This window comes from Danio aesculapii, chromosome 1 (genome assembly GCF_903798145.1).
Source record: "Danio aesculapii chromosome 1, fDanAes4.1, whole genome shotgun sequence".
In the NCBI taxonomy this organism is placed as follows: domain Eukaryota; kingdom Metazoa; phylum Chordata; class Actinopteri; order Cypriniformes; family Danionidae; genus Danio; species Danio aesculapii.
In genome coordinates, this window is record NC_079435.1 from 51,439,940 (window position 1) to 51,466,200 (window position 26,261).

General features: G+C 35.7%; 1 protein-coding gene across 1 annotated transcript in view; it reads left to right on the plus strand.

Moving 5' to 3' along the window:
• Positions 1–26,261, plus strand: part of mad1l1 (mitotic arrest deficient 1 like 1) — a 114,277-nt gene that overhangs the window by 53,302 nt on the left and 34,714 nt on the right. Inside the window, exons 16-17 of the mRNA XM_056462275.1 lie at positions 8,985–9,189; positions 16,707–16,897. Coding sequence (XP_056318250.1) covers positions 8,985–9,189; positions 16,707–16,897 — 396 coding nt within the window. The remainder of the gene's footprint in view (positions 1–8,984; positions 9,190–16,706; positions 16,898–26,261) is intronic.

Consider the following 26,261-nt stretch of genomic DNA (forward strand, 5'->3'; position numbering starts at 1 on the left):
TCATTGAAAGAAAAAAAAAAACTTCACCATGAAGCTTGGCTAATGGCCTCAGTGGTGGTTGATGGCTAATAATATGACCTGTGTGTGCTATAGGCTGAAAGCTATGCTGTGATTTACTTTATAATTAAGCATTCTTTTAGCTCGCGAATCAGCTTTTCTTACTTGGGTATTATGAAAATGGAGAAATTGCAGAGTGATATAAGAGACGTGAATATTAGTGAAGTATGCAGGAGATTTGAATGTAGGGATTGACCAATCACATTTAGGTATTGCAGAGAGTTCTGAAATCAATTATTTTGCTTTGTATTATCATAATAGCATATAATGTACAGTTGAAGTCAGAATTATTAGCCCTACTGAATCATTAACCCCCTGTATAATATTTTTCCCAAATTTCTGTTTAATGGAGAAAATATTTTTTCCAACACATATTTAAAAGCTTAACTAGGTTAATTAGGCAAGTCATTGTATGATGATGGTTTATTCTGTAGACAGTTGAAACAATATATAGCTTTAGGGTGGCTAATAATATTGACCTTAAAATGTTTTTTTTCCTTTATTTCTGGACTGTCTCCAGAAGAAAACTTATTATAGGAAATACTGTGAAAAATGAATTGCTCTGTTAAACCTAATTTGGGAAATATTTGAAAAAAAAAAAAAAAATCACAGGAGGGCTAGTAATTCTTCAACTAGGGCTGTGTGATTAATTGAAATCGTATTAAAATCGCGATTTGATCATGCGTGATTTTTAAATCTCCTGACAGCAAGATTTTTCCACAGTATGCTATTTGAACCAATCATAAAGCAGCATGCCTAAACAGAGTGCGGAAACAGAAGAGAGAGCTTAATGACAAATAGACTGTATTAACAGGGATAAGTTCAGCACAGTTTTATTTATAGAGAAAATTTAAAATCACTGGGTGTTTGGATGTTCTGTCTGAGGTAATTGGTCTACTGAAATGTGTATATTCTGTACAAAGTATGAAGCTGATCAATCAGCTCTTGTTATGCGACTCGCGGTTTGCTTGCAGCATTCTGAAAAGTTTACATGTTTTCAACTGTGAGTGCCTGGAACACTCCCATTATGGGTGCAAGCTGCGCGCATATAATAAAAAAAAATTTTTCCATTGGAAGTAATGTTTCAGATTCATCCTGTAAAACGTGTGTGTGTATCAAAATCGTGATTAAAATTGAAATGCTAGTATTGTTTAAGAATATAATGATAGGTTTCTTTTGCCTATATCGCTCAGCCCCATCATCAACTGTATGTCTATGGACTTTATTTTATTTAATTTTTTTATAAACAGCCTTTTTTGTATCTGTTATGAGGCATAAAATAAAAATCAGCATTTTTTTTTTCTCGTTTTTTCAAATGGTTCTGTCAAATCAAACTCCTCTTTTTTTATTTTCTATTGCAGGGCTTCATTGTTGGCCTAATTATCGAGTAGCAAAGTATCCTTGTCAATGCCATTTCGTATCCCAGTGATGTAAATGAATAATTATGCGATGGACTCCTTTTAAGAGTAGTTGTTTATTTTATTTGTATTTTTGCGTACACAGCCACACTTGCATTTTCTTTGGCTTCCACAATAACTCGGGTATGAGTTTCTTCTCCGAAGCTTAAATCAGCACTTCAGACCGTATTGTGTTTGCCTGTGAAACTCCACACACTTACATCCTCTTCAAATCATTGAAAATCCTGTTTCTATCTTTTCCCTTTAGTTAATTACCACATCACTCTCAGCTTGTTGTCTATCTCTCCAAAAACTTGGTGTTTCAAGGTGTAAGAAAAGTGGTTTTGTATCCGGGAATAAATAAGAAAAGTAATTAAACAGATATAAGTGGATTAGAAGAAAATCTTCAACATTTTTATACAGTATTAAAGAGTTTGGATGGCTCTTCAGGTGTGATATGATTTTCTACGATATGATGTACTGTTGAAAAATTATTCTTGACATGCTGAGGATTGCTAGCTTTTAATATGCTTTTCAAAAATCATAGTTTAGTAATAGCACAGTGGTGTTTTTATTTATTTCTGTTTGTCAATAAATAATGTAGAGGCACTTAGAGGAAACTCAGACTATAAGCCCCAGTGTTTAAATATTTACGTTGTTTAGGTATTCGGTTGTGTATTGGCTTACTATATTTGTTTAGTAGAGGTGGGGGTATGCCTGAAGTACAATAAAAATAAAATCCCAATATAATATAGCCTGTACTGTGTTGAATTGTAATGTTGTTTTCTACGAAAGTAGTAAAAGGATGTTTTTAGATTAAACATTTAAAAATAAAAATATCATAAATCTTTTTAAATTATATTTTTAATAGTTGCTAATGTAAAACTGGATCAGATTTCGACAAACCCTACTGTTAGCTTTAATAGTGTAATTTAATTATATTCAGTTATAATTGGAAAAGGTTAGCCCAGCGTTGGTTTTTATTCGATCAACACCAAAATTGGGTATTGTTATCTGGCAATGTTAATTTGCGAAGATCTAGAGCTTTCGTCGAAAGGCGTGTCCGTGGCGCCCTCACAAACTTGTTGATCTTACGCCACGAACTCAGGCATGCATTGTCTGATCTGCCTCAAAATCCACACGTTTGATAACAGTCCTGACCTGAACACGTTTACATGCCAATATCCAGTTACCGTTGTAGCGCCACCTGCTGGCAACAGGAAATTACATCTTTTACACTGTAACAAACTTCTCCTAGAAGTTTATGACAAGTTTATGACAAGTTTATGACAAGTTTTGTCAGTATAATCCAAAGGCCTTTTTGATGTGAAATTGTGAAGATCTAGAGTTTTTGTCAAAAGGTGTGTCCGTGGCGGACTGGCAAAGTTTTGCCATGGAGGAGGAAGTACTTATAACTCAGACACACATTTCAGGTCTGAGTGAAAATTCACGTGTGATGAGATTTTTCTCCTGAAGACATCTACATGCTAATATTGAGTCCCAGTTATAGCGCCACCTGCTGACAGTAGGAAGTTTGGCATTAACCGGTGATTATCTCAATATTTTGTATATATATCAGCTTAAATTATTATTGTCCACTGTTTTCTGTCATCCTAACGTCACAGAGCGGCGGTGAGCCCATGTGCGAGGTCCCTTTCATTGTTGATTGCAGCTTTAATATTGAATTATAATTGGAAAAAGTTAGCCCAGCTTTGGGTTTGTCCATATTTTACCCAATGTTGGGTTAAAATAATAATTCTGTATTTTTGAGTTTTCATGTTCCCACTGAAGGAGTTTGAAGTGCATTTGTGCAAAATATCATAATCATAAATAATAATATTAATCACAGTTTTTTATTAGGGTAGCTATCTTTTAGAAATTCAGTTCATTGACCAGTTCCTAAAAGTGCCCCATTGCCATTGTAAATGTTTCCAACTTTTGTTTTGCAGATTTACAGCAATCCTGTATATAAAAAAAGAAATAAAATAAAATGAATGCCTTTCACTGTGTGTAAATCTTCTTTCAGAGATTCTACTCTGCTCTGACTGATCAGATGGCTCAGTCTGTTGTGACTGGTCAACCCATTACAGGAGGTGTTAGAAAACACAGTGCTATGAACTGTGATGATATCATTGGCCCTAAAGGTTCTGATTTTGTTTTGCGTACAGAGTGGATTTGCTTTCGACGCACAGAAAATGGTGTCTTCTCAACATGCCAACAACAAAAACCAAACAAATGTCTCTAAGGGACAAAGTAGACATGGTTCATGGGCAACCAGTGAAGATCATAGACTGGCTTTATGCAAATTTGTTGCAAAACTATGTGGGTTTGTATAGGATTTAAAGTTCAGCCAAAAATAAAAATATGTTATTAATTACTCACCATCATGTCGTTCCAGTCTCGTGAGACCTTCATTCATCTTCAGAACACAAATAAGGATATTTTTATACTAAATCCTTATGCTTTCTACCCTGTTATACAGCAAGGGTTGTGAGATGTCCAGAAAAAGATCCAAAAACTGTAATCATACGAAGGTCCAAGAACACTTTTGTGTGACAGAAAAAGTAATATTGAATTTGATTGTTTGTCTTCTCTTTAACCACATTCAGTTTAATTCAAGCTTATTTTTGTATCGCTTTTAAAGATATTTTAGCATAGTATAGCATATAGGGGATGTTCATGTGTATCAGATCGTGCTGCATGTTTCTATAGGAAATACGATAGAAAGAGAAAACATTGGCAAACAAAGTCGTCTAAAATATCTTAATTTGTGAAGACAAACAATGGTCTGAAACGGTGGATTGGAACCACATTAGGGTAATTCATTACAGATTTGTCATTTTTGGGTGAACTAATCCTTTAAGACTGGAATTACTGACTACTCATTTCAGGCCTTTAAGTATCTTTTTTTGAGAGACAATAACTCCATTTATTGTGTACTTTGAGCTTTGAAACTTGCATTTGTAAAGTACAAAAAAGCACAAAAGCGTAATTAAAAAAAGTCTGGCTCCACAGAACTGTTGTAAACATCCAATTATAGGCAAAAATCTAAACGCTCGGTGACGTCACTTTTCCATCATCTTTGTATTGCTTCTATATTTATCAATGACCCCCCCCCCCCCCCCCCCCCCCCCCCCCATTCATTTACTCTCCTTTTTCACTTCCTGCCGCATTGACGCGATCACCGGGCTGAAATGCAGTCAGACATGCTCCATTAGAGCCCAACACTGGTGCCAGCCCAAAACAAACTGAAAAGTCTGGAAATCAAAAGCTGCGTCACTCATTCGTCCTGCTCTCCCAATCACTCCGTCTTCTTAACGCGCTTAGACTTGGGCTCTAATATTTATAGACCTCCTCTTCTATCCATTATCTATGACGCTTCCAAGTGTCACAGTAAAAATAAGTGACTTCACACAGACAGTTAATAATAGCCACCCACTCCACACTTGTCAGTTTTAAGACGGTTTATTTTGGGCACAAGAACGGCTAACCTTTACTTTATTTTCCACATCTTTTCATGATTCATTTATGATTCAAGCTGTATCGCAATTAGCTTTGTGGTTAGAGAGATGCAAACATTGACAAACTGTTAGGATTTTCAGCAGTTTAGTTATTGATGCAGATACGGTGCTCAACATATATCAGTACACCTGTGAGTTTTTCAGACTTCAACAGATTTTAAAAAACCTTGATGGTTCTGTTGGTCTCGTCTATCAAATCCCATCTTTATTTTGTATTTTCTATTGGATTAAAGTCAGGTGATTGGGTGGTTTCATCTTCATCCTGATAATATAGATGTTGGACTGAAGCAGCGAATATTAATTTACAAAGATGAAGGGCAGACTTTTGCTGAAAAACTACTGAGAGATTTCAGCTGCTCTGAGCTTTCACTGCTTTTTACACCTCCCTTTCTTCATGTGTTCAATACTTTTTCTTGCATCACTTCATTTTATTACACAAAGCTTAATTTGTAAACTAATTAGATTTGTTTTCTTTGCATATATGAATTTCTTTGGTTGTTGCAGTCAACAGCACCTTTAGAAATGTTATTTAAGAAAATTGGTGACGTATTTATTTTCCCTGCTGTATATTAGTCTAGTGGTCCCCAACCTTTTTATCACCGCGGAGCGGTCAACGATTGACAATTTTACCGGACAGAGGGGTGGGTGGTTCGTAGGTTGCTAAGTGACCATCAGCTGTTTTCTCATTGGATGACAAGCTGACAAAACATTGCTGTCACTCTGATACAAGTTTTATTAATGGAGAAAATTTCAAAGCACTGCAGTGTTAGGGTGTTCTGTTTTTGTTTGCGATAGTTAGTCTACCAAAATGTGTATATTTCATACAACCTGAAGCTGATCGGTCAGTTCTTTGTCATGTGACTGGTGCTGCACTCGCGGCATTTAGTCAACTGCATGCGTCTGGAAGGCGCGAGCATTTCACACCGCCTGTGCGTGCAAGCACCTCCATTGGAAATAGCGAACTTGCGCAAACTCTAGACAAGATGCGATATGTGAACAGCCACTAAAAGACCGCCGTCATTTGCAATCTCCAGCAGTTGATCTTCTTGCACAGACATGCTGGATTCACCTGATATGTTGACAATTGCAGATCCATACCTTTGCAGTTCGCCGGTCCTTCACTGGGCCTTTTTTTCCAAATATGTCTGTGTCTTACTCATTTTTCTGCTTTTGGGTTAAATTTGGGTGCTCAAGTGACCGAGTGGAAACCATGTATATCAAAATGTATATGTTAAGAAAAAATATGAAATAATAATAAAAGAGGAAGATTGAAGAGAAACAAAATATGTATAACATTTTGTTGAAACGTGAATTTAAGTGTATTATCTTTCTGTTTCTATAGATGTTCGGTGACTAAATTATTATTATTTATTAAAAATATCTGTTTAATTATTGGGGTGTGCGCATTTATGCTGAGGTGAAACTTTAATTTCAATGTTGTACTTTTAACACTCTTTACCTTTATTACATCAGAAAAAAGCCTTTTTACCAATGTAGTGATTATTTCAACAAGGCTGGGATTCTAACCCCATTTTCCCATCTTAATATAGAAAGCTTGAACAAAAGCTTAATCTTTCATTTTCAGTAATTCTAGTTGTTTCTGTTCTTCGGTTTCCCTCTGTTCTGCAGTTATGTCATCTCCTCCTCACCCCTTGGTCTCTATTCCTCTTCTCTGGCTCTCTGTCTTCAGCTCAGGGTGATGTAATTTGCTCAGTAATGAGATGTTCAGATCGAGGCATTATTCTTTGATGGGGCCCTTAATTCACCAGAAGGCTCAGTAATGGCTTTTAAACCCCTGAAGTTTTACACCCAAATGAAGAATCGTTCCAGAAGATAAAGCCTTTCGTTTCAGACGGGGGATGAACTATCACTTCTTTGGTCCTTTTGTTTTGAGGGCAATTGGGATAAATGTATTTTTACGGGACGAGAGCCTTCAGATGAAATTGGACTTGATTTTAAGCCCTCATTCGGACTGCTTTTCTTTAATGACGTTTTCTAGTAGTTCAGCAGTCTATATAATAGATGAATGAATGAGCTGTTGGACCCACTCTCATGACATCTATCATTATTTTCAGATCACATTCTTGTCCTAAAGTGCTAATGAATAAAATGTTATTTTTTTATTCTACTGCTACTATTTGAAGTTTCATTTGATTGAAAAATCTGGCTACTTTTAAAAGGTTTTCAGTCTGGATGTGTTTTTAAAGATTTTAGAAAACATCGTTTTATGTTTTTAGTCTTCTACCATTTTCCCCCGTCCTTTTAATTTATTTTTTCTTTCATTTCGTTCACTGTAATGCTAATTTACTTTTTTTAATCAGCCAAAAATTACAATGGTTTTTCATGGCAGAATTATTAAAAGAACTGGTAATTAGCTTTTTGTTAAGTTAAGTTTTTGTTTTCTACACTCTTTTTGTTTTTGAAATAATTAAATTAACTTTTTTAAAAGAATTAAAAATTAAACTTTTTGAAAATGTTGTATTTTCGGAAATACATGCAACAAACCCTATGAATCTTGGAAACAAACACATAACGTTAAAACTAGGCATGGGATGATAACCGGTTTCAAGGTTTACCAAGGTTTGGAAAAGTCAAGGTTAAAAAAAACTGCAAAAATTTTCTGTTATACCTAGGTTCCTAAGGTATGTAAGGATTTTTAAAAATAAATCTGTGTTTTTATAACCAGTAAAGAGAGCAGAAGTCAATGATTTACTTTAATTATTTAGCCTGACTTGTTTACTCTTCCAATATATTATAAATGTTTCCTAAAATATAATATATACAGCTGAAGTCAGAATTATTAGCCCCCTTTAAATTTTTTTCTTTTTTGAATATTTCCCAAATTATGTTGAATAGAGCAAGGAAATTTTCACAGTATGTCTGATAATATTTTTTCTTCCGGAGAAAGTCTTGTGTTTTATTTCGGCTAGGATAAAGGCAGTTTTAATTTTTTTTTTTCAAAATTATTAACCCCTTTAAGCTTTTTTTTTCCAGTCTACAGAACAAACCATTGTTATACAATAACTTGCCTAATTACCCTAACCTGCCGAGTTTACCTAATTAACCTAGTTAAGCCTTTAAGGCCCAATCCCGATTCTATTTTGTACCCCTACCCCTTTTGTCATTATTACGAATTTTTAAAACAAATAAGCATATGTTTTAATATATTCACAACCGCGTTCATGTTTTACCGTCATGCTTTTTAAAAAAACTGCTAAAATAAAAACCGTTAAATATCGCGATCTTTAATCCGTTATCATAAATCATGTACAGCAGTCCCACAACATTCTGACACTCGAATACCCTGTCAGAAAAGTCTAGTGGCTGGGAATGGCCTTTTTACAGTGTCTGCTATAATGTTAATGTTGTTTTTTGGGTGTTTACATAGTTGAATATGGTCACTGTGTAAATGCACAGTGTTACAATCTTATTGCCACATTAGATCGTTAAGATAACATAATATCTGCCTTCAGTGATTTCCTGAAGATAAATACCAAAAAAAAAAGCAGCTGGAATAACTACAGCAGTCGCGATCGTCTGATCTCACATGAAGCAAGAGATCGCGATGACATATGATGACGTGTGCAGGTGCTGTAGTGGTGTCCCAACTCTTAGGGGTAAATTTTGAAGCCCTTCCCCTTCACACTTGGTTTTAAAGGCCAAGGGGTAGGGGTACAAAAATAGAATTGGGATTGGGCCTTGGGCTGTCAGTGAAAATCTAACAGACGTCTTAGAATAATAGACCAAAACTAGACTAGTCATCAAATACAAAGAAATGAATGACTACACATATAAAGTCTGTCTAAACTGTCTATTTGACCACAAGTCTAGTTTTGGGCCATTCTTAGATGTCTATTAGATTGATTGATTAGGTGACAGTCCAAGTTTAGCCTTGTTGCTGTCTACGTTTAGATGTCTATTAGATGTCTATTAAATGCAAAATTGTTTGCCGGATTGTGTTATTAATTGAATCCTGGTTTTCTAACTCAGCATCTCTTCCCTTTATCAGGGAGACTATGACCCTGTGAAGACAAAGGTGGTCCACCTGCAGATGAACCCCACCAGCATGGCGAAGCAGCAGCGAGCAGATGATGTGGAGCAGCTCAGAGTAGAGTGTCAGCGTTTGAGAGAACGACTCCGCAAAATTGAGGTGGCTGGTGGCATGACAACAGATGACACTACCCTCATCATCCCACCTTCACAGGAAATACTGGGTAAATACATTTTTAACAAAAGCCTTTGTAAAGCATGATGTTTATGGTAAAGACAATTTATCTTATTTACTTGTCTATTTATAACCACTGCTGACTTGCTTTTCTCTGTTCACCAGAAGTTGATGTAAAACATATTCTGCCTCAAGTTTTGTTTCATGAAAAAGTTTTTTTTTTTCCAAAATATGTTTATTGGGGTTTTTTAACTACAGAAAATAAATCAATAAATGTTTAAATAATATAGTTTAATATTATTTAAAGATAATGTAATAAGTCAAACAAATATATAAAAAATATAAGTAAAAATAAAAGCTTATGAAATATTGAAACATCAGGAATTCTGTAAAAAAAGGTGAAAATAAATATATAAATAGATTCAAATAATAACAATGCATAATTAAAAATTAAATAAATAATAACAATGTTCAATACATACAGTATTTTTGCATGAAAAAGTGTTTCTTGTTATTCATCTGAAGTTTTAGTGTCAGATTTTGTGCATATATGCAAAAAAAGTGTGACAATACATTTGTGTTCGTGTGCTGTTTACGAGGACATGTTTGTATATTGACATAGGTATTACTTTAGTATTGGCAATGTTTAGGTGGTTTATGAAGACATTCCCTGTGTTCTTGTAATTTAAAATGCCCAAAAAACATACATTACAGGCTGTTTTGACATTTAAAAGTTGGGTTGGGGTTAGGGTTACACTAAGGCAATACGTTTTTTACAGCATACATTACAAAATACATTAAGTTCTCATAAACCATCAAAAACCAATGTGTGTGTGTGTGTGTCAAACCAAAAATTATTCAGACACTTAACATTAACAAACATTAACTTAACTTAAATTAACTTAACATTAACTCTTAACAAACATTTCTTACATTATCACAACTTACCTTCTATAATTTTGAAAATTGTAATAAGAAAAAAAGAAACAAACGTTCTGTTCAAGCGCAGTGGGCCAATAAGAGCTTGAAGGCGGGACAAACATTGCGGGATTTGTGCAAAGAGGCATAATGCGTGAATGTCTCTCCTAAATCCGCGTATGCGGTAAACATTTTTCTGTGAAAATTGGTCGTACGGCAACAATTTTATGTACTCTCACAAATGCTCACAAATATATTTTAAGGTTGCATAGATAAAATTTCGGGCGCATATGTAACCAAAATGGTCTACAATGGATTACAATAATTCATTCATTTTCTTTGCGCTTAGTCTCTATTTCAGAGGTCGCCACAGCAGAATGGACCGCCTACTATTCCAGCAATTGTTTCATAAAGGATATGCCCTTTCAGCCGAAACCCAGTTCTGGGAAACACCTACATATACACTCTCATTCACGCACTCATACACTAGAACATGCATGAACTCCACACAGAAATGCCAACAAAAGCCCAGCCACTCGAACCAGTGACCTCCTTGTTGTGAGTCGACAGTGCTAACCACTGAACCACTGTGCAGCCCATGCATGACGATCAGCTAAAAATAATTCAGACAGTGTTTAGATGTCTATCAACAGTCTTGTTACCTGAGCTGCTGCTGTCAACCAGATTCCCACATTTACATGTTCTTCTGTTTCTGTTGGTCTTTAGTCCACTGTACGAAGAAGTTTGGGGATTAATGCGTCAGTTTATTTCATTTTGCCATCCTCACTTACATAAATGAACTATAGTTTCCATTCTTCATCATAAATGGTATCTGGTGTCTGAATAATCTATAGTTTGACTGTATGTCAGTAATTGCTAGTGATATAGAGGATTAAAGCTATTTTTTGTAAATACATACAGTTGAAGTCGGAATTGTTAGCCCCTCTTCCTTTTTAAATATTTCCCAAATTATGTTTAACAGAGCAAGGAAATTTTCACAGTATGTATGATAATATTTTTTCTTCTGGAGAAAGTCTTATTTGTTTTATTTCGGCTAGAATAAAAGCAGTTTAAATTTGTTATGAACCAGGTCAAAATTAATAGTCCCTTTAAGCAAATTTTTGTTCCGATAGTCTACAGAACAAACCATCATTATACCATAACTTGCCTAATTACCCTAACCTGCCTAGTTAACCTAATTAACCTAGTTAAGCCTTTAAATGTCACTTTAAGCTGTGTAGACGTGTCTTGAAAAATATCGAGTAAAATATTATTTACTGTCATCATGGCAAAGATCAAATAAATCAGATATTAGAAATTAGTTATTAAAACTATTATGTTTAGAAATGTGTTGAAGAAATCTTCTATCTGTTAAACAGAAATTGTGGAAAAAAATAAACGGCGGCTAATAATTCTGACTTCAACTGTACATAAAGTACAGAGTAGACTGAATAGAGAAAATATACAGTAAGAGAGTTTTTCTTTTTTAAATAAGAAGATGGTGTAGAAATTGTGAATTAGTAGTAAGTATAGAGAATATGTTAGTAATAGAAGTGTTATTTCTTGAGAATGACACAAGACTGACTCGAGGCTGACAGCTCGGATAATAGAAGCAATCAAAATCAACAAAAGAGCAAGAAGTATGCAAGTGCTATGACTAGGTCCAATTGGTCTAATGCATTACACAGAGCAAACTCATTTATTCAGTGTGAAGTTTAGAGGGCCAAATCATTTGAATCGCACTATTATATACGTAAATGTATAGCCAGAACAGTGTGCTTACGATCCATATTTCTTATTTGCCTCTCCCTCTCTCCATATTTCTTTGGCCATCAGTCTAAATGAGTTCAGGAGGCAAGAGTCTAATTAGGACTCAGACCCATGAGTAAACAAACACCCTCAGGTCTGTTTCTAAATTGGCCGCTGATGCTGTTTTTCTCTCTTTTCTTACTATTCACTGTTCCTCCTTCCTTTCATGCCCTCATTTTTTGCATAATTATGAAATCTGTGTTCGCACAAATCTAGTTCAAAATGAAGGGATAAATATGACTTTATTTTGTGCATTTGTTCTCTGTACTAATGGTAATAAATAATGAAGCACAGTAAATAACAAGCCTTTTGAGTTTGGATACATATATCTTCTTATAAAGGGCAGTTATTTAATTTAATCATTGATTGGTAATTAACAGGAACTGGAAAATGTTCATGAAAAATAAACTGGGTGTACACAAATATTTCATAATATACTTCTAAAGTGTGTGACATTTACAGATACTGTAATTCCCTGCTGTTAGGCCTGGTTTTCAGCACATTGTCAGAGCCTAAAAGTGTTTTGTGGTTGCTCATTATTAGATTTAATATCCATATTTCATTTTTTGTGCTGAATTTGGGCAACAGGATTGGTAATTACCTTAACATTTTTATAACATAAAATCCATTAAAATAAGAAGAACAAGTAGTGGCACCAGAAATGAGTAGGTCTGCATTCCGCAGTGTGGGAATACATTTCAGAATAAAACACAGTAGCGGTCGGTAACTCTAGTGTAATTTTAATGGGACCAGGCGGTCTAACAATATAGCGCTCCCTAGTAGGCATCAGACGATAACTGTTTTCAAGGTTTACTGTGGTTTGGTTGTGATTCCTACAGTATATCTAAGATTTTTTTGTTTTTTTATTAGGACAACAGTATCTCCAGCAGAAAAAATATCCAAAGATGATGTTTTAAATGGTAAAGAAATCAGTGTTTTTGAAACGAATAAGCAGAAGTCTATAATTCATTTGAATTATTCAGCTTGACATGTTTACTGGTCCAAAATACTTTACTTGCCCATGCCTACTCCCAAGTCCCAACGTTATTTCGATACTGCATATCTGCGATTTCCTCATTCTTATTGAGCACCGGTACAACCAGTGCTCAGGACTGTTACACATGCTGAACTCATGGACCAGTGCTCTCTGCATGTGCATTTTATTTGCACAGTCTGTGCGCTCATCATCTGCATAACGGTCCTTTACCATGGCAGAGCAAAGTGAAGTTGTGCTGTCGTTGAAGGACATTCAGCTTGCATTAGAAAACAGTCAGTTTACTGTTAGGAAACCCACATCAGGCAAGTCTGATATATGGGAGTCTTTTTCATGCGATGTGATAATACTTTTAAAGTTTTACCTTTTAATTGTGAAGGGGGTCGCTCACCAGATGCTCTGCTCGGTGCGCCGCGTCACGCAACGCTATGCATTTTAGAATTTTAAATATAGATTTCTATCAGGGTACGCACACCAGGCGGAGCGGAATAAAACCTTCCCGGGAGTGGGACTTAAAAACCAGTCTGGCACAGACCTCTACCAGAAAGGACATTTAAGTTTGGAGACTTCAGCCAGTCTCAGTATTTATTTATTTTCCTTCGACTTAGTCTCTATTTCAGAGGTCGGCACAACAGAATGAACCACCAACAATTTCAGCATACGTTTACTGCAGCGGATGCCCTTCCAGCAGCAACCCAGTATTGGGAAACACCTATACACACTCATACATATACACACACGCACACACACACACACACACACACACACACTCTAATACACTACGGACAATTTAGCCTACCCAATTCGCCTATAGCGCATGTCTTTAGACTGTGGTGGAAACCGGAGCAGCCGCAGGAAACCCACGTGTACATGCGGAGAACATGCAATCTCCAAACAGGATTTATACTGGCCCTGCCGGGACTCGAACCAGTGGCCTTCTTGCTGTGAGGTGACAGTGCTAACCACTGAGCCTCCATGCTGCCCCATTCTCAGTATATAACCGTTTTATTCCCTAACAAGATCATTTAGCAAGATCATTAACAAGATCCTACTAGATCATTTTTTTATTGTTATTTAAAAAAAATAAAACCAGTAGAGTAATAACTATACTGATCTGGATGAAAACAAAGAAATTCACTACAGTTGTGTTGCCAAATATTGCTAGAAAATCTCTGTTACAAACTTAAATGAAAATGCTTTATCTTGGAAATAAGCCATAAAACCAAATACCGTGATTCGCAAGCTTAATTAACAGCATAAACTGTATCGCTTCATGAGCCAAGCCCAAATATGCCAAATAAGCATTGCTTATAATAAGAGGACATGGCAACACTTCAAGAGCATGCTCTGCAAAATTGCCTCCAAGCATAAACAAATGATGAACAAGCAAAACAAACGATGGTGCTGTTTATGGCGGTTTAATTAAAATGGAATCTAATGGTCACACTTAAGTTTTCATTAGTTAATGCATTTACTAATAACGAACAATACTAGTACTAGGAAGTTATGTAGATAACTTTATCCAGATGAATGTCGATTTAGAAAGTAGAGCAGATACTTTGCTTTGCTCATTTTAAATGAGGGAAAATGCTTATACTGTTGAGATTAATATCATAAAGTATGTCTGTGAAGCAAAGTTAACTACTCTTCTTGCGACAGGGCATTTCAACAGTCCATGCAAGTTTCATGCAGCCTCATAAAGTTCATGACATAGTAATTGTAAATGTAGGAGTGTCAATGAGAGCCACATACAGCACTTTTTAATTGCAGCTCATTTTAAAGCTGATTGTGTTAAGAGTTTACCGTGTACTTTTTGTCCTGCTCGATCTATGGAGAATGAACAAAGTGATAATGATTTTTAAAAGCCTCCCAGGGATGCAAAAAATAACATATGTAATTAAAAGTGATCCTGATGATTGGTTAAAGGAAACGGACAACTGAACAAAAGACCATCTCTTCTACTGTGCTGGAGGATATCAACACTGTTGTGTTTTCTAGTGACTGAAAGTTTTTGCAATTTAACCACACTCTTCTAGTGTGCAATTACAGTAGCCGGTAGCAGAACATTTATCTCTCTTCCCTGCAGAACTTTTATTGTTCGTAATCAAATTTTCATGAAGCCTCGTGAGAGATTTGAAACTGCTTTTAAGGTCTCTTTTGTACATATCGAAGCCTTATATTGAAGCTATAAGACACAGTTGGAGTGTTTGGAGGTTTTTGACTCATCAATTTAGCATTTTTCTTTAATTAAATATTGAAACGATGGGACTGGTTCTGTTTTATTTACTTGTCCATTACTTGATGATTTGCATTGAATCACTTAGTCACTACAGTTACTATTCTGGTAGATTGGAGTCTTTTTCAATTCGAGTTTAACAACTGCATTTGTACCAACTAAATAAGAGGTTTGAAAATGTTCCTCTCCCAGCAACTTTATAAGCAGGGTTTCAACAGACCTGTTAGGCTGCCCTTGTTTCTCTTTTTCTTTTATACTCATTATCTGGATATTTTGATGACGAGATGTTGATTCCAAGTCTTCCATTTTTGCTTGCATTTGTGTCGCCTCAGCATTCAACTTTGAGCACAGCTGCTTCAGAACCTCTGTTCGCTGTTCATGTGCATTCGCTGCTTGTTCTATTTCCTCCACTTGCTCAACTACTTCGTCCACTGCATTCTTTAGTGTGCAAAAAGAACTTGAAATATTATTTTCTTGCTCATATTGGCGCTAAGAGTATTGATACAAGCATGAGATCGTCATTGCTAACTGATGAAGCGGTGCAGCCGTTAGCATCCATCCCTTTAGCGACTTCACTTGCTTTCATGACTTTTATTTCTTCCTCATCAGCTCCTTTATCTCCTTTTTTTTAAAACTTTGTCTTTTGTTATTGTTTGTCTTTTGTTTGTAATTGTTCAACATCAGATGGAGCTAAAGAAAGTGCATCTATTCCATTTCACTCCACCAGTCCCCAACTAAAGGTTTGAGTCACAAGGTGACCTTCTGGTGACCTTGAACAAAGTCCCTTTAAAGCAAGTCATTTCACTCGACAGCCTGGCAGTATGCTCAGGCATTCTGTTTGAATGGGGAACATCAAATTCTCCAAGCTTACGATTAAATTTCATATTTGGAATCACCAATAAAATTAAACCACAACTGTCTCTTAAGTTTCAGTTATAAACGTTTGAATCCCACACAATTTAATTTTTTTGGACTGTTCTTCACGTTCATTTCATACAAGTTACAAAACAAGTGTAGTTGGTTCATTTAAAAGTAGAGATTTTAAGCTTTATGCGGATATATTTCTTATGATTGCATTGCATTTGCCAACCCTAGAGGATTCATGACAACTGCAGAAACTGTCATAAAAACACACCTCTGGTCCGAGCCCCTCCCCAAAACAATCGTCAGTGGTTAATGATTGGCTCCTGTACTAGAAGGCGGGGCTTCATTCTTCATACTGACCATTAAACTTTTCCCCATTCAAAACTATACAAATGACGTGTGTTCTATAGTCTTTGCCTTGAGTTAACCAAAAATGTTTACAATATGATTTACTTAATGATTTGTAAAAAATTTAGCCATTTTTAGCATGCATTATATTTTTGCCCCTTTCATATTTTGACTAAAATTGCATTCTTGCTTGGTTGGATTAAATGTGCAGTTTATGCACAAATAAAAATGTGCATTTATTAATCCACTCAGTTTAGCAGATGATTATCAGTGAATAGCAAAATAAATAAAATATAGTTCAGAAATTGTGAAATATTGCTAAATAATGGCTTATATTATTTGTGGATTACTTGAATATTCTTCAGTTATGACTAAATACAATGTACATCTTTTTTAGATTTGCGAAAGCAAATGGAAAGTGCAGAACTGAAGAACCAGCGCTTGAAGGAGGTGTTTCAGAAGAAGATTCAAGAGTTTCGTACTGCGTGCTACGTACTGACTGGCTACCAGATCGACATCACTGTGGAGAACCAGTACCGCCTCACTTCTGTCTACGCCGAGCATATGGAGGATTCATTACTGTTTAAGGTAAATTCACATACAAATGTGTGCAGGTTTCCAACACTTCTTAAAAGTACTTGAATTTCAGTCTTATGGGTTTAAGGCCTGGAAGGTTCTTGAAACAAACACAGGTCCTTGAAAGTGCTTGAATTAAATTTGAAATGAAATTAGTTTGGGGTGTTATTTTAACAGTTGTACTGCACTGCTGTCAAAAAGCAAAATGAAAAAATGAGAAATTCTTAAAGGTGCAGCAGGTGATTGTTTTCAGAAACATTTTTTGTTGTGCTGGTTGAAAGTCTCTTCACATTCCAATAGTAATAATTAAAGTAAATGATCTAACTGTATTTATATGTATTTTTATATTCTGAGTTCAAGGCATAAAACTAAAAAAAATTTCATCCAATTAAATATTGTTGGACTGACAAATAACTCAATTACGACAGGTATCTCAAACTGTCAGTCAACACATTTAAATCTGAATTTCTGCACAGCCTCTTTAAGCAGACAGATACGTCACTCGCATGTACATGTGAAGCACAGATCTACAGCTGACAGAGACATCAAGCAAATTCTGCATCAACCTGAACTTCTTTCTTAAAGACCAACGTGGCCTTGTATGTCTACAGAACAAACCATCGTTATACAATAACTTGCCTAATTACCCTAACCTGCCTAGTTAACCTAATTAACCTAGTTAAGCCTTTAAATGTCACTTTAAGCTGTATAGAAGTGTCTTGAAAAATATCTAGTCAAATATTATTTACTGTCATCATGGCAAAGAGAAAATAAATCAGTTATTAGAAATGAGTTATTAAAACTATTATGTTTAGAAATGTGTTAAAAAAATCTTTTCTCCGTTAAACAGAAATTAGGGGGAAAAAAATAAACGGCGGCTAATAATTCAGGGGGGTTGATAATTCTGACCTCAACTGTATATAGTACACTAAAAACAGTATGCGAGCAGAGTAGTATGTATGAATTTATAGTATTCGAATATTAAGGCAAGGCAAGGCAAGGCAATGCAAGGCAATTTATATAGCACATTTCATACACAGTGGCAACTCATAGTGCTTTACATAAACAGGAATAAAAAGAGACTAGTTTAAAAAAAATAAATAAAATAATATAAAAACAGATAAAAATGTGTTAAAGACATAATAGTCAGTGTTGCCAGATTGGGCAGTTCAGAATTTGATTGTGCGTGTAAAAAATGACATAGGCGAAAATTTTTGTGGTTGTGAAACGGCGCGCCTCCCTGCCCCAGACACTCAAACAACCCCAATTATTGAGGTCCTAGGCCATTTAGGGATCTATAGTATGTGAGAAGTACCCGGATGACCTACTACTTCCGGCGAGTTTCTGAAGTGTGCATCCAATGGACGCTACGATATCCTACTATGCCATGTGAGAAAATTCATGAATGGTAGAGAATCGACGCAATCCAAATGCAGTACCTACTGAGTAGTAGGCGATTTCAGATGCAGCCTTTCATTTTTTTTATCTATTTCAAGTTTAAGTGAAATGTTAAGTAAGGACTTTCATGGCGCTATATTTGTGAGGGGGTGTGTGAGCTACAAAGATACCTGATTTAAAATAAATGCTGCTTTAAAAAGTCCTTGAAAGCTCTTGAATCTGCAGTTATTGGAAGAGTTAGAAGTTACCTTGTGTGTGTTTTACATGCCGTATTTACACACATTATCAAAGTTCATGAGATTGTGTGTCTATTTGCAATCATATTTACAAGTAAAAGGTTTGTAAAGAAACTTTTCAATAGCACACAGAAGGACATTTTAAGACTATAGTTGATCTTGGTTATAGTTTTGCAGTTATTCACAATGTGTTGATTTATTTATTTATTTATTTTTTACGACCACTTGATTGTTTTAAGATTCTGTCTAAGCAGAGCAGATGTTATAGATAAAACATTCCAGCAATCAAAGGCTTTCTGCCGATTTTTTGTTCAATTATAAAACAATGACATTAACATCAATGGGATTTTGAATGACTTTGAAGCACTGCCTTGGCAAAACTATATGGGTTTTCACAAAAGAAAGCTGTGTCTGTTAGAAGAGCCTGAAGCTTCGTGCCGCAGTTGGTGGTTTGTTGTTCGACTCAATTCGTAGTTGTGTGAAAATCAGAAGAGGAACTTTAAAGCCAAGGCTGAGGTCAGGCATCTAAAGAAGTGCTTTTTAACCTTGTGTGAACCAGCTCAGCAGCTTCTCCAGCCTCAGGTGCATCTGACTCTCATTCTCTTCAGTCACTCAGTGCATTTGCTGAGCTGGGTGTAGATGATGGCGTTTCTGCAGTATTGGAAATTGCCATTTTTATCTTAACAGCAGGACGTACAGAGAAAAACAGTGACTTTGAATAACTCTTAATCAAGGAAATTACTGTCACTACACTTCTGGCATCGAGTATGGTAGTGTGTTGAGAGGGTCAGCCGCTGAGATGCGACTTCACTGTATACTTTCTGTTGATTGAGTCGGATTGAAGAGTTGTTGAACTTTTATGGATGAGTCCAGTTTATATAACACTTGCAGACTGATTGATAGCAGTATAGGAGAGGAAATCAAATGAATGGTTTGATAATGCCTTGAAATGCACCCTTGTGCACTTACTTTACTTTATAGTGCCCTTTTTTATTGACGTAAATACAAATGGCTTTTTTATTTGTGTTTTATGTTTGACTATTTGCCTCAATCTTGTTGTAATGTTTGTTTCAGAATTGTAGGCAACAGTATTTTTATGGTGCCTTGCTATTTAGAGATGTAGCTTTACCGTACGATTTAGTTACAATGAAAAAATATATATATATTTTCCGTATTTTGTGATTCATGTCTTTATTTTTTTTATTTATGCTTTTGAATTGCGTTATGAAACCTTGATCTTCCAACAACTTGAAAAGTTTGAAAAAGTGACTTTTATTGACATTTTTAATAGTTTAAAGTGATATATTGTGTGGGTGGGTGTTGTATATTACAGTACAAAAGCCTTGTAATAAACTGCCAGTACATTTTCTGTTATTTTACAGACTTATTTCTCTCTATATTATTTCTCATCCATTACATTATTATTACAAACTACTAAAATGTCAATAAAAGTCACTAAACTGTAGAGTTGAATTTTCAACATCAAAAGCCTACAAAAGCAGTGATCAAGCTCCCATAATGCAATTCACAACCCTAATTAAATGGAGATCACTTGTAAATCACAAAATATGGAAACTGAACATTAGCATATTTTTTACAGTGTAGTTATAGTATTTACAGCTGTTGTCACTACTGTTTGTGTATGACATTTTTTGCATGCTTCAATATTGTAAGCCTATGGTAATGAATATTAATATTCACTCACTGGCCACTTTATTAGGTACACCTTAAAAATACCAGGTTGGAGTTCCTTTTGCCTTCAGAATGTCCTTAATCCTTCATGGCATAGATTCAACAAGGTACTGGAAATATTCCTCTGAGATTTTGGTTCATATTGACATAATGGCATCACGCAGTTGCTGTAGATTTGTCGGCTACACATCCATGATGTGAATCTCCTGTTTCACCACATCCCGAAGGTGCTTTATTGGATTGAGAGATGGTGACTGTGGAGGCCATTTGAGTACAGTGAACTCATTGCCATGTTCAAAACCAGTCTGAGATGATGTCACTTTATGACATGGTGCTTTATCCTGCTGGAAGTGGCCATCGGAAGATGGTCACACTGTGGTCATAAAGGGATGGACGTGGTCAGCAACAATACTTAGGTAGGCTATAGAGTTGACACGATGCTCAAATGGTACTTACGGGCCCAAAGTGTGCTGAAAATATGTCCCCCACACCATTACACCACCCCTACCAGCCTAAACCGTTGATACAAGGCAGGATGAATCCATGCTTTCATGTTGTTGATGCCAAATTTTGACCCTACCCTCTGAGTGTCGCAGCAGAAATCGAGACTCATCAGACGAGGCGACATTTTTTTTCCAATCTTGTATTGTCCAATTTTGGTAAGCCTGTGCGAATTGTAGCCTCAGTCTGGCACCTACAACCATGTCACGTTCAAAATCACCTTTCTTCCCCATTCTGTTGCTCGTTTTGAACAGCAGTAGATTGTCTTTATCATGTCTACATGCCTAAATGCATTGTTTCTGCCATATGATTTGCTGATTAGAAATTTGTGTTAACCAGCTGTTGGATAGGTGTACCTAATAAAGTGGCCAGTGAGTGTATAAACATTCATTCATTCAATTTCTTTTTGGCTTTCTTTTTTGGCCCCTTTATTAATCTGGGGTCACCACAGTGGAATGAACCGCCAACTTACCTACCGTATGTTTTTCGTAGCGGATGCCCTTCCAACTGCAACCCATCACTGGAAAACATCCATACACACTCATGCACACACATACACTACAGATAATTTAGCTAACCCAATTCACTTATAGCGCATTGTTTTGGACTTGTGGGGGAAAGCGGAGCACCTGGAGGAAACCCACGCAAACATGGGGAGCACATGCAAACTCCACACAGAAATGACAACTGACCCAGCTGGGGCTCGATCCAGCGACCTTCTTGCTGTGAGGCGATTGTGCCACCGTGCTGCCTGTGTGTAAACATATAACATATATAAAAGATAAATATAAACATTGTAAACCTGTTATGCTTGTCTGTAAAAAGCAAAGTGCGTGCGTGCTTGCGTGCGTGCATGCGTGCGTGATGCAAGTGATGTGAAGCTAAAAGTTACCTGTTGCAGATGGACCACAAAAAATGGCAAACAACTGGTTGTAAAAACAAAGAAACAAGCTAAATGTGAATTAAGTCTATTAAGAAACGGGGGTAGTGTGTAATAAAACCCACTGCAATATTGGCTTAGCTTTTACAAATCTTTGAACCTTATTTTTCTTTTTCACTCATCTGGTAACTTATATTACAGTATTTAACCAATATTGCAGATACCCATATAGCTCTCTAACTGTATTGTGAGTTATGTATATAGTGTGTTATATTTAGATCATTTATTACAGGTTGTCGCTGTCTGAATAGTCAGTAAACAATTCTTTCAGTCTAAACTAAAGTTTTCTCTTTCCCATCCTTGTATAAACTGAAAATCATCACGCTTTATTGGAGAAAAGTTTGTTTTCTGTATTAAACCATCTATTCGGTTTTAATGCGCTGTCTGTGGTGCGCAAAAGTTTCGCTTTTCTTCATATAGATTGCACAATATTGTGCATCCAAATGATTTAGGGTGGTAATCATCCTTTTTTTAATGCAAATGAGAAGACATTTGTTTTATTTTGGACAGGTCTGTATATGATAAACCAAGTGTTATTAATGCAATATATCTGATGCACAATGCATATTTAGTGGGAAGCTGCGTTCTCTTACAATGGTATACCTCCAAATGTAATTTATCTTTCTTAATTAATGCTCATCCTTTGTGGGTTGGAGAAATGTTGGGTAATCCCTTATGGACGCACACATGCACACACAGCGCAATAATTGGATTTAAGTTTTTGTTATTTGATCGGTACTTTCCTTGGGCTGTTTAATTAGAGCTGCGGTGAAGCTTCAGTGCGTCTGCATTCAGCTGTTATTACTGCTGTGTATGAGTGCTGGCGCTGTTGCGTGTTGCTAGGTGTGTTGTGTTAATTTAATAATACACACATTCATTTGTGTGCCAAGGAAGTCATTTGCTGAATTTTTGTCAATACAGCAAATGACCTTATAATACTCTTACAAATCTATTTTAAATACAGTGGAGTTGGTTGGGCTGCATGATACTGGGAAAATATGGAATATTGTTGTTGGGTGTTACCATAATGATATTATAAAAAAAAATATCAACAACAGAAAATCTTTTATTCATGTAATGATCAAACTAACATAAACAGGTAATATATATTTTTCTTAACTAAATAATAAAAAAACTGTCTAAGGTGCAAACATTTAGAATTTAAAACCATGAAAGACTGAAAACCGCAGCAGAAATTAAGCTTCTTTTCAGCATTTGTCCGGGTTGGGCAAAAATACATTGAAATGTATTTTAAAATAAAATACCAAATGCCTTACGCTTAAGTGTGTCAAAATAAACTACAAAGTACAGCAGTCACAACATGTATCCAAATAAAATACTGTATTTTTGTATTCTAAAAATATCACAAAATACTTTTACAAGGGAACATGACATTTCTTTGCAAACCTTCTATCAATATGCAGAAGGACTTTTAATTTGTCAGTAACCTGGGTCAAACGCTTCAGGTGAACTGTCTGCTGTTATAAAATTGGCGGGTTTAAGGTCTATTTTCCTTAAAAATCAATGATCTTCACTGCCTAAATGATATATGCTGTAAAGTGTGTTTCAGATTCTGCAAGAAGCACTGCATTAAATAAAATATTTCCTTGCTATGTCTTTAAAATATTGAAATATATTTTACTCCAGTATTTCCAATGGTGTTTCTGTGCTAACCTGCTCATCCTGATTTGCGTGTAAATGGCTTTCATCTTGGTTTACGCTTCAACAACTAAATGAATGGTAAAGTCTATTTAACTGATTTTATTTTAATTACATTACAGCATTGATGCTGTAGAAGGAACAGTGTAAAAAAAGAAAGTCACAGTAACCGTTCACCGGAAGTTTATCGGGATGGGAAGAAACACTAGCTCTGCATATACCCTATAGGGCTATTCAATCTACCCCTTAACCATTAAACTAACTTGGTGAAGTAAACAATGTTTGATAGCAAACGCTTTTAGCTTTTCTGCCACCTCGTTCACCTCTAGTACTGTACGAGTAGGTATTCATTAAAAAATATTATGTGTTCTCTATAACTGTTTGCTTGTATTTAGTATAAATTTCATACAGTGAGGCCTGTCTTGAAGAAGATCTCTTACTAGTTAAACCATTTAATGCAGATAACATAGTACTATATCAATTGATAGTGCTTTCACCCATTCGGTGAGCAGTGAAATTGCCTTAATCTCTGTACAATGATTATTTCACCTCTTAATTGTAGGTATTCATTAAAATTATTTCGCATTCTCTATGACTTTGTTTATATTTTGTATAAATATCATACAGTAAGCCCTGTCTTGAAGATAATCTCTTACCATTTAAACCATTTCATGCCGATAATAATATTTGTATCTGTTGATTGTGTTTTCACCCATTCGGTGGCCAGTAGAATTGCTATAATCTCTGTACAATGATTATTCAACCTCTTGCAATTTTAAAAGGTGATAAATGAAGAGTTCATTGTAATTGTTTGTTTACAACATTTTTCATAATTAAATTTTTTCTAATTTGGCAATTGAACTCTTCAATATTCAATGTAAAAACATGTTTAACTTGTAAAATCAAGTATTTGGTTCTCTGTTTTTTGAAACTAATAATCTCTTCATATACATACCCTCCTCTTGCTGTATAACCTGACAGGGGTTTTTGATTATTAAATAATAATCTCTTCATATACATTCCCTGCTCCTGCTGTATAACCAGACTGGGGTTTTGATTATTAAATAATAATCTCTTCATATACATTCCCTGCTCCTGCTGTATAACCTGACAGGGGTTTTTGATTATTAAATAATAATCTCTTCATATACATTCCCTGCTCCTGCTGTATAACCAGACTGGGGTTTTGATTATTAAATAATAATCTCTTCATATACATTCCCTGCTCCTGCTGTATAACCTGACAGGGGTTTTTGATTATTAAATATTAATCTCTTCATATACATTCCCTGCTCCTGCTGTATAACCTCACAGGGGTTTTTGAATACTAAATATTTGTGTTTCATATGTTGGACCACTTTGCTATCTTTAGGCATACATATTTCTTCTTCGTTAACTATACAGAGCACCTGCTTATCAACTACTGGCATTTGAATAGGTCAGTGTAGAAATTTTAACAAGAAGCATCAGCCATCCATCCAAAATTACTATTATTTGTACAGTATACTCCCAAGATTTTTTTCAGTTTTGCTTTAAACGGATAAGTTGATGACATCCGAAGCACCAATCGGCGGGTGGATATTTATGACATCACCATGTAGACTTCTTACAAAGTATTATACAGTATTTTAAAAATACAATTATACAAGACACTAAAGTGTTTTAAAACAAAATATTAAAGGTCCCATAAAACAAAACAACGAAACATTAGATATAGTTTCAGTCTGTTAGTTTTAAGGACATCTATATGTTGGTGTGCTCTAAAAATGGTGAAAAACTCATGTTTAGGAGATATAAAACCATCATAAACATGTAAAGCTTGCAGTTTGTCACGTCCATCCAAATGGATGAGATTTTTTTTTTCACGTCACCTCAAATTTCAGTTTCTCATCAAATTAACAATTCAAATATTCTCTACTCGCTAGTATCTGACATGCCCCACCCCCTTCAAGACACTTCTAATTTGCTTTTCATTTGATGAGCTTGAGCTCAATCACTCTCACTGGCAGAGCTTTGGTGAAAGCAAAACACTATTGGCTTCATTTTTCAGTTCACATTTCAAAGCACTTCACAGGATCTTTAAGCCATTTTCATCAGCTCTATCAAATACAAATCATAATAGTGTTTTGTATTTGGAATGCGTATTTGACATACTTGTATCATAAATACTGCCAATCTCTTGATATTTGTAATTTCTAATCTTGCCTCCTGGCATTAATGTTTATTTTTAGCTCTTAGTTTACCTAACAGCACCTACTGGAAAAGGGGGGATAAAGATAATACAGTAAAGGCCCCATTGGTCCCCATATTGGTCATATTTGGATAAACAACCTATATAGCACACAAATGCTTGCCACATTAAATTAATTTAATTTACTGTGCATCTGGAAATTATTCACCAGAAAGCCACTCCCTGCCTGGAATTTGCCAAAAGGCATATGAAGGACTCTCAGACCATAAGAAAGAAAATTCTTTGGTCTGATGAGACTAAAATTGAACTCTTTGGAGTGAATGCCAGGCGTTACGTTTGGAGAAAACCAGGCACTACTCATTACCAGGCTAAAACCATCCCTACGGTGAAGCATGGTGATGGCAGTATCATGCTGTGGGGATGTTTTTCAGCAGCAGGAGTTGGAAGACTAGTCAGGATAGAGGGAAAGATGAATGCAGCAATGTACATACACATCCTGAATGAAAACCTGCTTCAGAGTGCTCTTGACCTCAGACTGGGGCGACGGTTCATCTTCAAGCAGGACAATGACCCAAAGCACACCGCCAAAATATCAATGGAGTGGCTTCACAACAACTCAGTGAATGTCCTTGAGTGGCCCAGCCAGAACCCAGACCCAAATCCTATTGAACATCTCTGGAGAGATCTGAAAATGGCTATAGAGCTTGAGAGGTACTGCAATAAGAAATGGGCAAAAATTCCCAATGACAGGTGTGCCAT